Raw genomic sequence first — 13,854 nt, 5'->3', positions numbered from 1 at the left:
TAGTATATCGTCATCCTCATTCAAAATTAGCATAGAGAGAGTATGTAAAGATGTGGCTGATCTGAAAATAGCAGAATCTGTTGAAATAAGAAACCAAAAACCATGCCTAAACACACAAACCTCATCCTGGCCCCTTCTCCATCCCCCTCCCTACACTCCCACATAGGCAATGTTCTATGCTTGGCCTTCCGTCCTCTTTTTTGTCAGCATGTCTCTATTGGCTTATCCGTTCTTTTTATTTGTCTCACCTGAAGTACTTGTACTTGTTAGGTGCGTCTTTCATCGCCATTTGTACTAATTTGATTTAGGGTAGACGCAGTTGACAGCGTCCCCCCCCCACTCGTACACCACCTCAGCGAGCTCTACACTGGTGTCATGTTTACTCTGCTGTGTGTATGTATTAGTTGTACGCACCTGATACATGTGTAATTAAGTGTATGAATGCATCTTATCCTGTCAATCACTCTGCATAGGTTATGCATTTTCGCGAGTTTGGCGTGCTGCACAAATAACATATGCCTGTGTTACTTTTAGGTATTGTGTAGCATTGACAATATTTATCCAATTATTATTCAGTGATATTGTATTCATTGTATTGTACGCTGTTAAAATTTATTATAGGTATGACCTGACTGTAATTTGTTAGCCAGAGATCTCACAAAAATGTTGCACGCTATTTTGAAAGGATTTGAATTTGCTCGTCGACAATTCTGAAAATGTACATTCTGAAGACGACGCAAGTCGAAATATATCATAATACTTTTTGGACTTATTTTAATATCATTTCATTGTATCATGAGCATAAGGTCATTTTCTACCATCATAATATTCATAATTATGCTCAAACTAGCCATAGCTCACCTCCAATCATTCATAATTGGTGACTCTAATGCATACTTGAAGGAAGTATTCTGTATTTGCCACATACTCTATACTTCCCAGCACTTACCAGCAGAAAAAAAGCTTGACTTATGGGAATTGATGAATCTGTCTGGGATTGACCTTGCTGTTGAATTCACTCCATAGATGCTGCAATATCAAAAGCCTGAGAAAGCATACAAAATAGGTAACACTAACTTTAGCACTGTCTTCCAAAAAAAGAGAAAATCCATCCATTTATCAGCAAAACTGATCTTATCTATTTTCAATTCATGCCCACGTGTCAACCGAATCTCTGTGGACAACTATCTGCTACTTTCCTTGCTATTTTATGTTAGGCTCTTTTCAAGATATGGATATCGCTAGCAGCGTAAGCAGAAAACATGGTAAGCTTGAAATGTCATTGGGTACTTTTGCGACTTTTACGCATCATCATCATCAATCGAAAATGAGCGAGCACTTCTTCATTGTCGCAGCTGCGGCAGGTAGCGATTTTGACCAGTTGTATAATAAAACATATATGATCAAGTTTTTGTTTTGTTTTTCGTTCAAGTTTTCAGACTTCGTGATTTAGGTTTTATTTTTTATTTGTTTAATTTTGTTTTTCACCTTGAAACTTACTTAAAAAACGTAGTTATTTGATATACTGTTGTGTATACTACCTAGATGCCGCCACATAAACATAGCGCCGCCGCCAGCCGCCGCCAAGGCCGCCGCCGCCATGATTGCAAATTTTGTTGAGAAGGGGCTGGTTTGTTGTGATTTATTTTGACAAATTTATGGACATTTAAAGAAGCTTTCATCGCGAAATACTCTGTTGAGTTCCTCGTTACTTACAGTGTGTTTTGTGAGTATCCTTTTAAGGTTCTGTTCGTTAAAAAGCCGTCGGTGAAGGAAAAAAGACTGTGTTGGAATTGTCTCACTATCGCCATATATAAGTGTTAAACTTAATGTAGCCCTGTAGCCGATCATTGTTGAGTGGCGTCTTAGTTTTTGGAGTTGTAGTGCTAAGTAAGTTATTCTGATGACTACATTTTAACTTTTATTACAAACTAATGATGCTAGAGATTCTCTGATCTTTTTGGCTGCGGAATTTTTATGAAAACCCTCCTATGTGTGACATGATGTGATATTGGATAATTCTCAAGATTCCCCAAATTCAATATCAAGTAGGTTTTCTTTCACATTGCTTAAATTTGGTTTAGTTTTTGTATTTTCCCAGTGGGTTTTGTTTGCATCAGTTTCCAAATTTTCTTAAATTGACATTAGTCGCAAAACCCATAGTGCACAAAGCTCTTGGCCCTGCCCGTCCATAGCCCGTTAACTAATGATATTTGGGGGCCCGGCCCAGCCCGTAGCCCAGCCCGGCCCATGGCCCGTTGGGCTGGCCCGGCCCGTGGCGAACACTGACGTCAAGGAACTTTCGACCAACACCAGTCTGCTTCACCAGTCTGCACAACTCAGCCTGATGTGTCATCACGTCGCTGCTGTCCCAACACTCGGCACTGTGTCTGTCCCGGTACTTCGACACCATTGGACGCCGGCGCTGCCTGTCCCGATGCTTCACCATCTGGAGGGCGATAGTCGCTGCCGTGACGACAGCAGCTCTCTCCCCGTCACGTCACCGTGGGGTGTCACATTGCGTCAAGACTGGAGAGATCACTGACTGTTCCGACTGCGGATCGTCACAACTCTGAGGATGTGTGAATGCAAACACATATTCATACGCGGCAGTTGGGTTCGCTGCGAACGATGTGAGAGGATATTAAAAGCGATGGCACCTTGAAAAGGTGATGATTGATTAGGCTGTCTAAAACGTGATATTATATGGACGATCCTAACATGTTGCAGTAGTGAACGAAGCGGCTGCATGTGACAAGGCTTTTCAACAAAGGGATGGACGGTCATCATCTTTGCCAATAAGCCGTGCCAGAAAGAAGTAGGTACACATGTGATTACAAAGAGGGGGAGGGTTTGTCTGATGGATACCCCGCAGCATCACTGATCTGCGCTTGCTGCTAAATCGATCGAAGCACTTCCCAAACGTCGGATATTACCGAATAGCCCTTATGAAGCGTTGCTCTTGCGACTGTAGCTCCACTCGAATTCTTGCCGTTTCTGGGATGCCTGCAGGGCCGCTGGAATACCGCCTCGGCTGGAACACCCGCCGCTGTCACGCTCGCGGCACTTCTGGAGCGGCTGGCTGGCAGCGACATGCACTATGATGGATCGGAGCACATTTGACACGGCAGCGCTCGGGCGCTAATGAGAGCGTCTGAGCTGGGCGCGCTTCATGCTCTTTAGCCACATCACACGGCGGTGACTGGCGCCCGACCGCTGACGAGCGCCGTCAGGAGAGCGTGGTTCCGCACACACGTGCCTTTCGTACCACAACTGACACGCTCCGCGGCGCCTCGTCCTACCGCGCATCACGAACATATGTCGCACTGGGTTGTAGGTGGTGATTGAGCTCATCTGCATGATGAAATTTGAGAACAAAGGAGAAAGAAGTGACCGAGAAGGAAGAACTGGTCGTGGCGACCGGTACCGCCACTCTGAGATTCGGAGGGCCGACTACTGAGCCGGTATCAATGGCAGCCCGGTCGAGTCACCGTGATGCAGCCGTCACCGTCACCGTCACCGTCCGGTCGCTGGTCGGAACGGGTGCCGTCGTGACTGCTCGAGGAGCCGGTGCCACCCTCGGGGCCGCACGACACTGTGACTCGTCACATGTGAGCTGGCCGGCTCACGGCGAACGAGGCGAGCGGCCACACTCGAAAGAAATGGTGGAACCTTCTGGTCTACCTTCTGTCGCTGTCAGGTGATCCGATAGTCTTATCCAAAAGATGAAAGGGATCTCATCGATGGAAAAAATCGCCCAGTCTGCCCATAAGAACCTAGCACTTATACATAAGTGCTATAGATGATGCTTGATATAGATGATGCTTGCATTAGAATAAAGTAAAACTTCACATGAAGTCACGAAAGGTCGCACCGATCGACTTGATTTAACCTTCTACATCTTTAGTTGCTTTTTGCATCTTCAATCGTTATGTATGGTCAACTTGTACATACCTGCAGCCTCCCCTGCGTGCCCGTTTAGCCTTCTGGACAGGATCATTACGCCTCTCGCTGCGGGGATGCGGGAGGTGAACGGTATAGAGCTGCCTCCTCCGACCGACCGACCGGCCTGATTTGGCCTCTCATTACCGACGGAAGCAATTAGCCTCGACCACGGACGGGAAGGGGTAATACTCGGAGTGGATGTGCAGAGGCAGATACTGGGACGACATCAGCCTCTGTGCATTGGCCACAGACTGAGAAAGGCAGAGCTCGGAGTGGCGTTGCGAAGGCAGTGACTCGGATGATAGCAGCATGTGTGCATTGGCTACTGGCGGTGGAACTGGAGCATGCGGGTGTGGTTTAACGGTACTGCTAGTTGATGTTGTTGCGCCACAGAAGTCGGGCAGTCTTTCATGACGGCATTCCTGACAGGTGTATGAGGGCAGTGAGGGGGCAGCTGGCAGGAAGGGAAGTTCATGGTGCGTGCTCTAGAACAATAGCACTGGCTGCCGCGGCAGCTGTCTTGCTAAGGGCGCCGGAAGGGTAACTATTGCGTCGTTTGGAAGCACTGGAAGAACGCAATGGGGTGAGGTAAGCAGGTCGCATCTGTGCATTATAGCTTGCTAGGCAATGAGCAGTGAGCACACTATATCAGTTCAAATGTAAGCTCTTCGTGACAGTTCTTCACATCTTACTGCTATGCTCATTATTCGTCTAAAGGCCATCGTAGCACTACATCAACACCATAGTCCCATCGTGATTTACTTCACGACCTGCCGCACCGGGTCCCGTCTTTGCATTCCCGCCGTGACCTTTGGTCAGGGTAGGTCAGTTCCTGATCACGCACACGAAAACAGCGTTCAGAGCAGCTCACGAGACCACTATCTCAATGCGTGCCGCCTCTCAGCTGGAGAAATAATCATAGGCCCTGATCTGATCTCGTTCGGCCGGGCCGAACATCTCTGGGGCGGCGTTCTCTCCAGGTCCCGAGATGGTTACAATGGCCAGACACAGTGGGAGAGCGTGACTGGCACCGATAGAATCGACGTCTTTAATCTCGACCAGCCCGGACTGAAGGGGTTCACAGCTTATAGCCAAGGGTCAGATGATATCTGCGGGCCCCGGCGAACATATTTCAAAAAACTCGGACAGCTAACGGCCGGGCGGTGGCGGTCTCTTTCCGCCTCCGTGGCGCGCGCCGGTCAACAGCGGTGCTCCGGGCGGCACGACGCCGTCGACAAAAAGGCGCCCCAGTCCGCCGCGCGCCGGATAAAGCCATGCTTTCACCGGCCTCTGCTGGGCACTTTGTCGGACGATAATGCTCGGTGGCGAGCTGCAATGATGGCAGGATAAGCGGCGAGCCCGGCCGGCGGCGGCGCGCGGCCGCTGCACAGTGTGGCCGAAGACCAGTTTAGCGCGAATTTAATCCCAGCGCCGCTCGGATCCACTGAAAATGGTTCTCTGGTTCAAAAACTGACGCTTACCCCTCACCGGACCTATTGGTTTTCAAAATACCCCCCTTCGCCGGCCGAAGGGGGGGGGGGTACGACCCCCGTCGCTGTTTCGCCCCTGATGAAGCTAGAGCCTCGCGGAAAAAACGAGCGTGTGTGCCGTTACGAGACGCAGCAACTGGTATCCGATTTTAAGGTCTCAGGTTAACCTGTGACCTCTGAGTTCAGGTCAAGTGGCCCAAGGCACGGATTCGTTTTTTATTAATAACTTCGCGAAAAAATGCCGCAGAGTCACAATTTTGGAATCATCGTGTTCGCCTCGCTCAGGTGCGTCGAATGGTATACTTTTTGTTCGGCTGAAGTCAACTTAAGGTGTTGACTTCGGGTCAAGGTCAGGTTAGAGCCCCCCAGATCACGAAGTTGGTCGAAGGAGGTCATGTTGCATATCATTCGATTCGGCATGTCTTCCTGAGTCCATTGGTGGCTTTCCCGACTCGCTAGCTCAATTTGATCTGGAGTTATTGACGAAAAACTCTTATTATCCTAGTGACGTCATAAATGACGTCACGTAAGGCCAATAATGCAAAAGTGAAGCATCGAACCTTGCAAGGAGTGCATGAAATCACGATTCCGTGTGCTTGAGATAGTTAATTAGGCTGGAGCCTGTTCGGCCGCGCCGCCCCCGACCTTGGTCAGGTCACGCCGGGCGGCCGACTAGACATGTTCAAAGCTGAATTGACGGCAAATAGGCAAAAAGTGGCAGCTGAAACTTGCTCGCTTATGTTCAGAAATGTGCGGAGAGTTCAGCCATGCCCTATTCGTCATATCCATTTTTATCCATTTTGACATTTTCCAACTTCTTTATGAAATACTATTGTGAGAACGATACACATGCAGGGCTCCTGTTCTAACTCATTAAACTCAGAAACCATTCATTGAAAAGCTACCATGATAGCAGAAACAGCTTCATCATGAATTGTGCTATCCGGTGATATGCTATTTTCTCATATATCTTCTCGAAGCTTCCGTAAAATTTACATTGAAAACTGGACATATTTCTCAGTACCATAGCCCGATTTCAGGAACCGGAGCGTGGGTCTACTTTCGGCAGGGATATAAGTCCTCAAATGATAAAGTGGCTTAAAAATAAGGTTCTATCCGATAACTTCGGACAATTTCCTACCCATTGATAGGTATAAATAACAGTTTATCGAAAGTCGGGTTTTTGATTAAATTCGCGCTAATCTGGTATTCGGCAAGACCGTGCGCTGGTGGAGCCCGGCCGGCCGTTCTGGCCCGCGGACACGGCCGGGGCGTGGTCAGAACGGCGTCAGGACGTGCTCGGGTCATCCGACAGCCCACTGCGACAGGGCGGCCGGCGATAAAACGGCCGCCTAATGGCCCCGCGGACATAGTGCCGCTCTGAATCTGGGCAGATTCCTGGATTACGGTAACATTAGCGGGGCTCGCACTGGGATTGTCGCCAAGCACGCAGGGCCCCGAGTCCCGCCCCTAGCTGGCCCGGCACGGGCGGCGGAGCGGCGACCAGCTGCCGGTGGCGTTCGCTCGCACCCTGCTCACCGGCTATCAAGCGGCAAAAAGACTCCGGTGAAAGAGCCATGCCGGCTCGGGCGCACGTTCTCACAAACAAGCGCCGCGCCGGGCTCCGTTCACAGGGTGACAAAGAGGCCGCGCTGAGCACGGCGACGACAGCCGGAGCCGACTGCCGAAACCGGCCACGGTCGGTTATCCGGGCCGGTTCTGGATCCCATGACTGATTGTCCTTCCATCCGGCTGCCGGGAGCTACATGGCCGAAGCTGCTGCGGTTCCTTATCCCCACCATCTCCGGGTGTCTGCGGTGTCGCGGTGTCGCGAGGAGTTCTGCTGGTCCATTCAGCGGGGACATATCGAGACGAGGAGAAAGACTAGAGAGGGAGAGAGTCCGACCCTGATTGCCGGCGGCAGATCCTATAAAAACAAATTGTCAGCCTATCAGGTCCATCGATTGCTCCCATCTGTGGGATGGTCGACGGGAAGCCAGTGGAGACGGGAGATGGAGTGAGGTGGGAAGAACTGGGTAATATGGCGACCCACGAGGCACCAGCTGCCCTCTCTGACACTGACGACACCTGGGCTGGGGCGGGGTGGGGTGGCAGACAGGGGCCCGCAGAGCCCCCGCGAACGGATGTCCTGATTATGCAGCGAAGGGGACCGCCCGACACCTGCCGTCAACGACGTTAAGGTCCAGGTGTTATTCCTGACAAACTGACCTCTATAATTATGTGGAATTCATGGCTTGAATTCTTGAAAGCGGGCTTGATTCATGTTTCATATGCATGTGCTTTCCATGAGCGAGTCTGATTACTGCTCTTTGTATCTCGGACGCGGGAGTAAGAATATATGCATGGTGGTTGCCACCAAATGGAAACTGTAGGTGCAGCTACCCCGGGTCTCCTAACGTGCTAACGCTAACCGTCGAACTTTTACTCTGCTGGTCTTCCCAGCGAATTTGCTGGCGGAGCGATCACCAGTGGTGGCCCATCCTCTGCCGTCGTCGCTGTCGGCACAGTCTCTCCATACCGTCTCCATCGCCGACCGTCCCCGGTGCCATCAGTGCCTTCCGTCGGTGCTGACAGCAGCGGGGCGTCGGTGCCGACGGCGTGCCCTTGCCGCTGCCGACGGACGCGCTGTCGGACGCGGACGGAAAGTCGATCGGAGGGGAATCGGACCCTAATCCGGCCACCGCCTCGCGCTGCCAGGGGTGACTCCGGACCGGGAGGGGAGGGGAGTCTGCAGATGAGCCGCTCGATGGTGTGAAGTGAGCTGCAGCGAGAGGAGAGGAGGGGAGGGGGGTGCACCACGCAGTGATATGTAGTGCGTTCGCTCCGGACGGGCAATTTATGGATTATCTACGGCCAGATTCTTGTCACATAAATATCCGGCGATGGCTCCGTGACACACCAGTCATTCACCCTGGTTTATGGAGAGACATTTGGGTCGCTCGCGTAACTCAGTTTCAGACAAACTAGGTCCATCAATCAAACTAGTTCAGCACAAAAATAAGGAACGTGAGCGTCACACATCAATCTGCGTACGTTTCTCGACACGTGGTAGGCTGCCATCGCATTACTGCCACAATACTCCAATGTTTGCTGCTAATGAACTAGACAGAACACCTGCCTAGAAATGTCGTTTGCAGCACACTATTCCACAAATACCTCCGTCAATACGTCCGTTTAGCGCTGACGCGGAAATTGACGTCCCATGACTTCAACCGCAAGGTAATGTCGATGGACCGCCTCGCCCGACATGCGGTCTCTCTTAGACCAGCGCGACACAGGAGCAGCACCCAGCGGCCAATGAATGGCACCCGAGCAGACAAGGCGACTCCCACCGGAAGGACGGAGGACGAACGGGAGGGTCTGGAAGAATGGGCGTAATGGGCAGAGGATAACGGAACAGGTGTAATGAGCTCACCAAGGGCATACCAGGAATACTATATCCTCACTTGAACGCACAAACTACGCTTGTATATTCATTGGCAAAAGCGTCGTAATTCGACATTTCTTTTGAAGTTTTTGAGTATTTGACGTGCTCCTTCACACTAATGCCATGTCCTGAAGTTTCAATATTTTCATTTACAAATCACAAATGAAATCGACCTGTTTGTGGTAGACTTTGAGTTTGACGGTGCAGTATTTCACTGCTCTGTCTCTCAAATCTTTCTGCTCAGTCTTCAGCTTACCGAGCCGTCAGTCATCATTGGGTTCAGTCGGGCCATCGTCGTCCCGAGTTCTCACAGCTGAACGGTAAGCCAGTTCCTCGAAAAGCCCCTCTGAGTACGACCGCTGCTGCAGGCGGGGATTTCGGGAGAGGTCATGGGTACGGAGTGGACGGCGTCGCCAGAAGTGTCGAAATGCCACGCCCGTGATAAGTTCGGGTGAGGAGAGCGCTTTGCGTAGCCCGGACGGATGGTGACTGATGGGTGAAGGTTCACCGATACTGGGTACAGGTATAGAATACAGATGCAGCTTCATGGTAAGACCCCGTCCTCGTTCTAAGGTTATAGGGCCTGACACTGAGTGCAGCAATGTATCTAGGAAAGTTGTACCATCATTTAAAAGTCAACCAAGGTAGGAACTGTACACCAACTGTGCGCCAAGGGTCGTTCAGACAACGCTGCTAAGTGCATGAAGTGCACAAAGCACCGGCGTCTTATTCATGAGGACTAATGGGTATAATCGCGCTTATTTCTTGAAATGGATGAGTGTGCCACTACGAAAGAAATGACTCGATAAATGGCCCAGCTCAATCATGGACTGCACGGCCACCTTTTCAACAACGCTACGCGTAGGCAAAGGGGTGGGCCAGAATCATTCACCATTAGGGCAATTTCGGCGCGCTTGATTCGCCTGCTATTAGTCGGTGGTGCCCCGATTTGATCGATTATTGATAAAGCAGCGTGCAGTCGGCAAGACAACAGGGCGAACACGAACGCAGAGCACGAACTGCGGTCCCTCTGCGCTACCAGGAGCCACTGACGCCTAAAAACACTACTTCCAGTTTCCACTTTTGATTCCCCGTCGAACGTCAAACAGCGACAAACACTGGTCGGCACCATTCATCAACAATCGCAACTCGTGGTGAAAAACGCGAGCCCACCGCTCCGGAATATGAATGCGGGACGATGCGGGGACGGACGCTCGCCGTTCCGCTCCTAGCCCGGACGAGGACGGTCGCTATGGTGAGGGGCGCCTCAGAGCAGCGCTCGGTCGCTGGTGGTCACCACGTGTTCAGAATCGTGTTTACAGCTCGCTCCGAGGCACAGTCACCTCATAAAGGCAGCGCACGTCGCCTCTTATTTACGGCGACCAGCTGGACAGGCTCGCCGGCAATTACATCCGAGTAAAACGAGCCCGATTGGAGCCGCATGTGTCGCCGGAGTGTCGTCGGAATACGGAAGTTTATGGAGTACGTGGTGGTGCGACTGTCTTCAGATCAGAGCTGCCCGTGTTGGGCCACGGAAGGTCGAGACAGACTAATAGAGACCCAGAGCCGCCACCGTGTCATAGAGACTGCCGGTGCCACCCATCAGCGGGACGCATTTTAGTGCGGCGCGCGCGCGGCTGGTTTGAATTTGTGCGCTCTGATTGAAGCGGCGTCAGATTAATCACGCTATGATAAACGGGACCGTAATGATGTGCCGGTGAGCGGCGCGCATTAGAGCGGCCCGCCCCGGCCCGGAGGCGGTCGATATACCCGACGCACTGCCGTCGCGGGGCGCGCACCGCCGGCCACTTTACCAGATAACAGCATATTAGTCCACTCCCATTTGCCTCGCCGTAAATCCGCGCCGAATTCCGCTCTCGCAGCGTGTGTTCTCTCGCAGCGTGTGTTCTCTCGCAGCGCGAGAACAAAACCAGCCAATTTGGCGCCGGCAATCTCCTTGCGTCGACGCCGACTCCAGGCGGCTCAGTCTGACCTGAGAACTCTCTCGCGTCTATCTGGTGTCATCCGATAGCACGGCATCAATTGGCCGCCTATTTACGTCAAACTGTTCTTAATTACACAGCACGACTTAATTAATGGCATAAAGAGCCGGCCCGGGTGGCATCCGTCGGTCGGCGCGGCGCTTCTGTTTTTGCTCGCGCTTCCTATCTGCCCGTGACGACGATGAATAGCAGGGCAGAAATGCGTCGCGTCGCGGGCGACAGTTCAGAAATGCCTGCGCCGCCGCCGGGCCCTCCCGCGGGTGGAGGGAGGGGTGCAGGGGAGCAGGGAGGGGGCGCCGAGATATCGCGGAGGTGACGGAGCGTAAAACGGCCTGGCTGGAAAGTCGGCGGCTCGGCGCTGCCAGAGGTGGAATGGTGACGGCACGGGGTGCACGGAGTCACGATGGGAAAAGGGTCGGGCAGAGGCAATGACGAAGGTTAGGAAATGGCGCTAGATTGTTGGAGCGTTGTTATTTAGTTTGGTTTAGAATGCACAGGAATATTGCTACAGCTTGGCTATGACGTAAATATTCAACAGCATCTGCCTAAAAAGGGCACAAACTTTAGAATCCGCCTCGTGCTCAGACCGCGGCTGCCCGATCCTATGAACCACCTGACCACGTCTCCCGACTGACCACCGACCAGACCTCGCTCCCCGTCCGCCGCTCGTAGGGTCGGATCCAGTCCCCGGGCCGCCCAACTCCGTCCGGACGCTGTGTTTTTGCTGCCGGCTCGCTGCAGCGGCTGGTGTGCAGTTTACACAAACAATCCTCGCGATCGGTTAGAACCAATCACGGAGAGGGATAACAAACGCGCGCCTCCGACGATGACAGGGCAGATCGTCTCGGGTGGGGGGGGGGGGGGGCGGCAGATGGAAAATATTGAGGGTGACGGGTGAGGACTGCGTGGAAACTTTTGGTCATGCAAGCCAGTTCATGATTGCGGACTGCATGAAAGTAATCAGAACCCAGAACCAATTGTGCCGAGCTGAAAGCATTAGTAGTTCAGACACGTGATATCACGCAATAAACAGCTTTTATTCGGTCTCATTCTACGTCCATCTGTCTCCCAGGCCCATGTTCTCCGACTGTATCCCTAGGGCGGGCCGGAGCGGCCGCCGCTCGCTGCCGGCGGAAAATGGTCCTGTGGCGCCCTCAATGAGCGGTGCTTGGCCGGGCTCGATTGGGGCCGGCCGGCCGGCGCCGCCGTCCTCGCCTGGACCGAGCGTCAATGGTTCTGGCCGGCAGCCGCGTATTTATCTCAATACCGGCGGCCATAAATATCACCGATCCAATTCGCGACGCTCCCGCGCGGCATCTATCTCCGAAGACGTGGCTCGGAACTGGCCGAGAGGCCCCGAGAAGATCCAGAGAGCCTGAGAGAGCCCGGGGGAATTCAGGAGAGCTCGGGTTCGGGGATGGGTCTGTGAATGCCTCAAGGCTTGGTCTATGGCATCCCTAGGTGGGGCCCCTATCAAAGATGGCGTCTGTCGCTGGGACACGTGCCCGTGGCACGCGGAGCGGAGTCCATGTCACCAGACACGTGGGCCCGAGCGCGTTCCTCCGCCTCTCCCAGGAACTCGCCTCAGCGACGGAGGCTTGTCGATTCCACAGCGGGCGGAGACGCGACGGCGACGGCGGGCCTGGCGCGCTCATGACCGACATAATTAAACGAGCCGGCCGCGAGTGAAACGGAGACCGCCGGGACCGACGGGGAGGGGCAGAGTATGTCTCCGGCGCCGCTGACAGCTGAGGAGGTCAGATCTGCTGCCGGCGCGGCGGAGCAGAGGAGCGACGCTGCCGACAGTCGCGCAGCGTCAGTGACGGATCGACACCGCGGCAAGACGAGCCGGCACCGACACACGGACACGGAGCCGGCCGACGCTGACGAGTCGCCGGCCCGTCGCTGTCGACACAGACCCGGCGACGGCCCGCTTGTGTTGGCACCCGTCGACGAGACGGCGGCGAGGAGAGGGCTGTCTCGGGACGGCGCGGCGGCGGCGGTGGGAGCCCAGGGGACCTGTCGCGGCGGGACGTACCACGCCGCTGCCACCGCTGCGAGCAAGGGGGTTCGCGGTTTTGCGAACACCACGGAGAGAGATAAACGGAAAGCAGCACATGCGTGCCGCGTACTCCCTATCAACGTGAAATGAGAACATCCGGCGCATCGCCGCCGTCGACGCAAACATGACGAAAACAGAACACCCTCTGCACACGGCCGTCCTGCCGCGAGTCTCAGATTCTTGGGATACCAGAGTGGAACGCGCCGTGCTTTTCGAGCCGCGGCCGACGGCGGCGCGCCCCTCTCCCCGCGGAGGGCTCGCCACAGGGCCGCTCCGACACTGCAGGAGCGCACAGCAGAGGCGATTGTTGTTGGCGGGCGTGACTCAAGGGCCGGCGGCGCCCCTCCCGCGACCGATCAAAGGTGCCGACACGTGTGCCGAAAGCTGTGGAGAAGGGTTTGACGAGCTCGTGTCGACTGCAGCTGCAGACGAGAGGACGGTATAAACCGGGCTGACGGCGGCTGCAGCCGGCCTGGGAACGGACGGGGGCCCCGGAGGGGAAACGGAAGCCGGGGACGGGGAGGGTCACCAGAGGACCGGGGGTGGTGGTGCAGAGGACCGGAGAGGTCAATGAGTTATACAGAGTGACTATACCGATAGTCGAGACCGTTGAGAGGACTTACCTTTGGGTGCGCTCGCCGAGGGAAAGCCAGTTTGGGGTCGATCTGAAAGAAATTGGCACATGTTTAGCACATAAAGTCAAATGAGCATTTTTTCACACAAGCAAACAGCTTATAGAACTTCAGTTTCAAGTTTAACAGCCCTTTGTCGGAGCATGCATTCGGAACAGATCGGCAAGTAAACAAACGGCAGCAATGATTCACCCCCCCCCCCCGTACATTGACACGACCCGTCCCAGCTCGAGGCCACCTGCCGTCGACGGCGGCGATGTCGCTGCGTCGCCCC

At 53.7% G+C, this 13,854-nt stretch overlaps 1 protein-coding gene across 2 annotated transcripts in view; it reads right to left on the bottom strand.

Moving 5' to 3' along the window:
* Positions 1-13,854, bottom strand: part of LOC122365330 (RNA-binding protein Musashi homolog Rbp6-like) — a 132,345-nt gene that overhangs the window by 56,367 nt on the left and 62,124 nt on the right. For both annotated transcript variants that reach the window (XM_043336465.1, XM_043336466.1), the window contains exon 5: positions 13,572-13,613. In XM_043336465.1, coding sequence (XP_043192400.1) covers positions 13,572-13,613 — 42 coding nt within the window. The remainder of the gene's footprint in view (positions 1-13,571; positions 13,614-13,854) is intronic.

The sequence above is a fragment of the Amphibalanus amphitrite genome, unplaced genomic scaffold (genome assembly GCF_019059575.1).
Source record: "Amphibalanus amphitrite isolate SeventyFive unplaced genomic scaffold, NRLGWU_Aamphi_draft 000731F_arrow, whole genome shotgun sequence".
Taxonomy (NCBI): Eukaryota; Metazoa; Arthropoda; class Thecostraca; order Balanomorpha; family Balanidae; genus Amphibalanus; species Amphibalanus amphitrite.
Note: the sequence above shows the minus strand (reverse complement) of the source record. Positions and strands in the feature narration are given on the sequence as shown.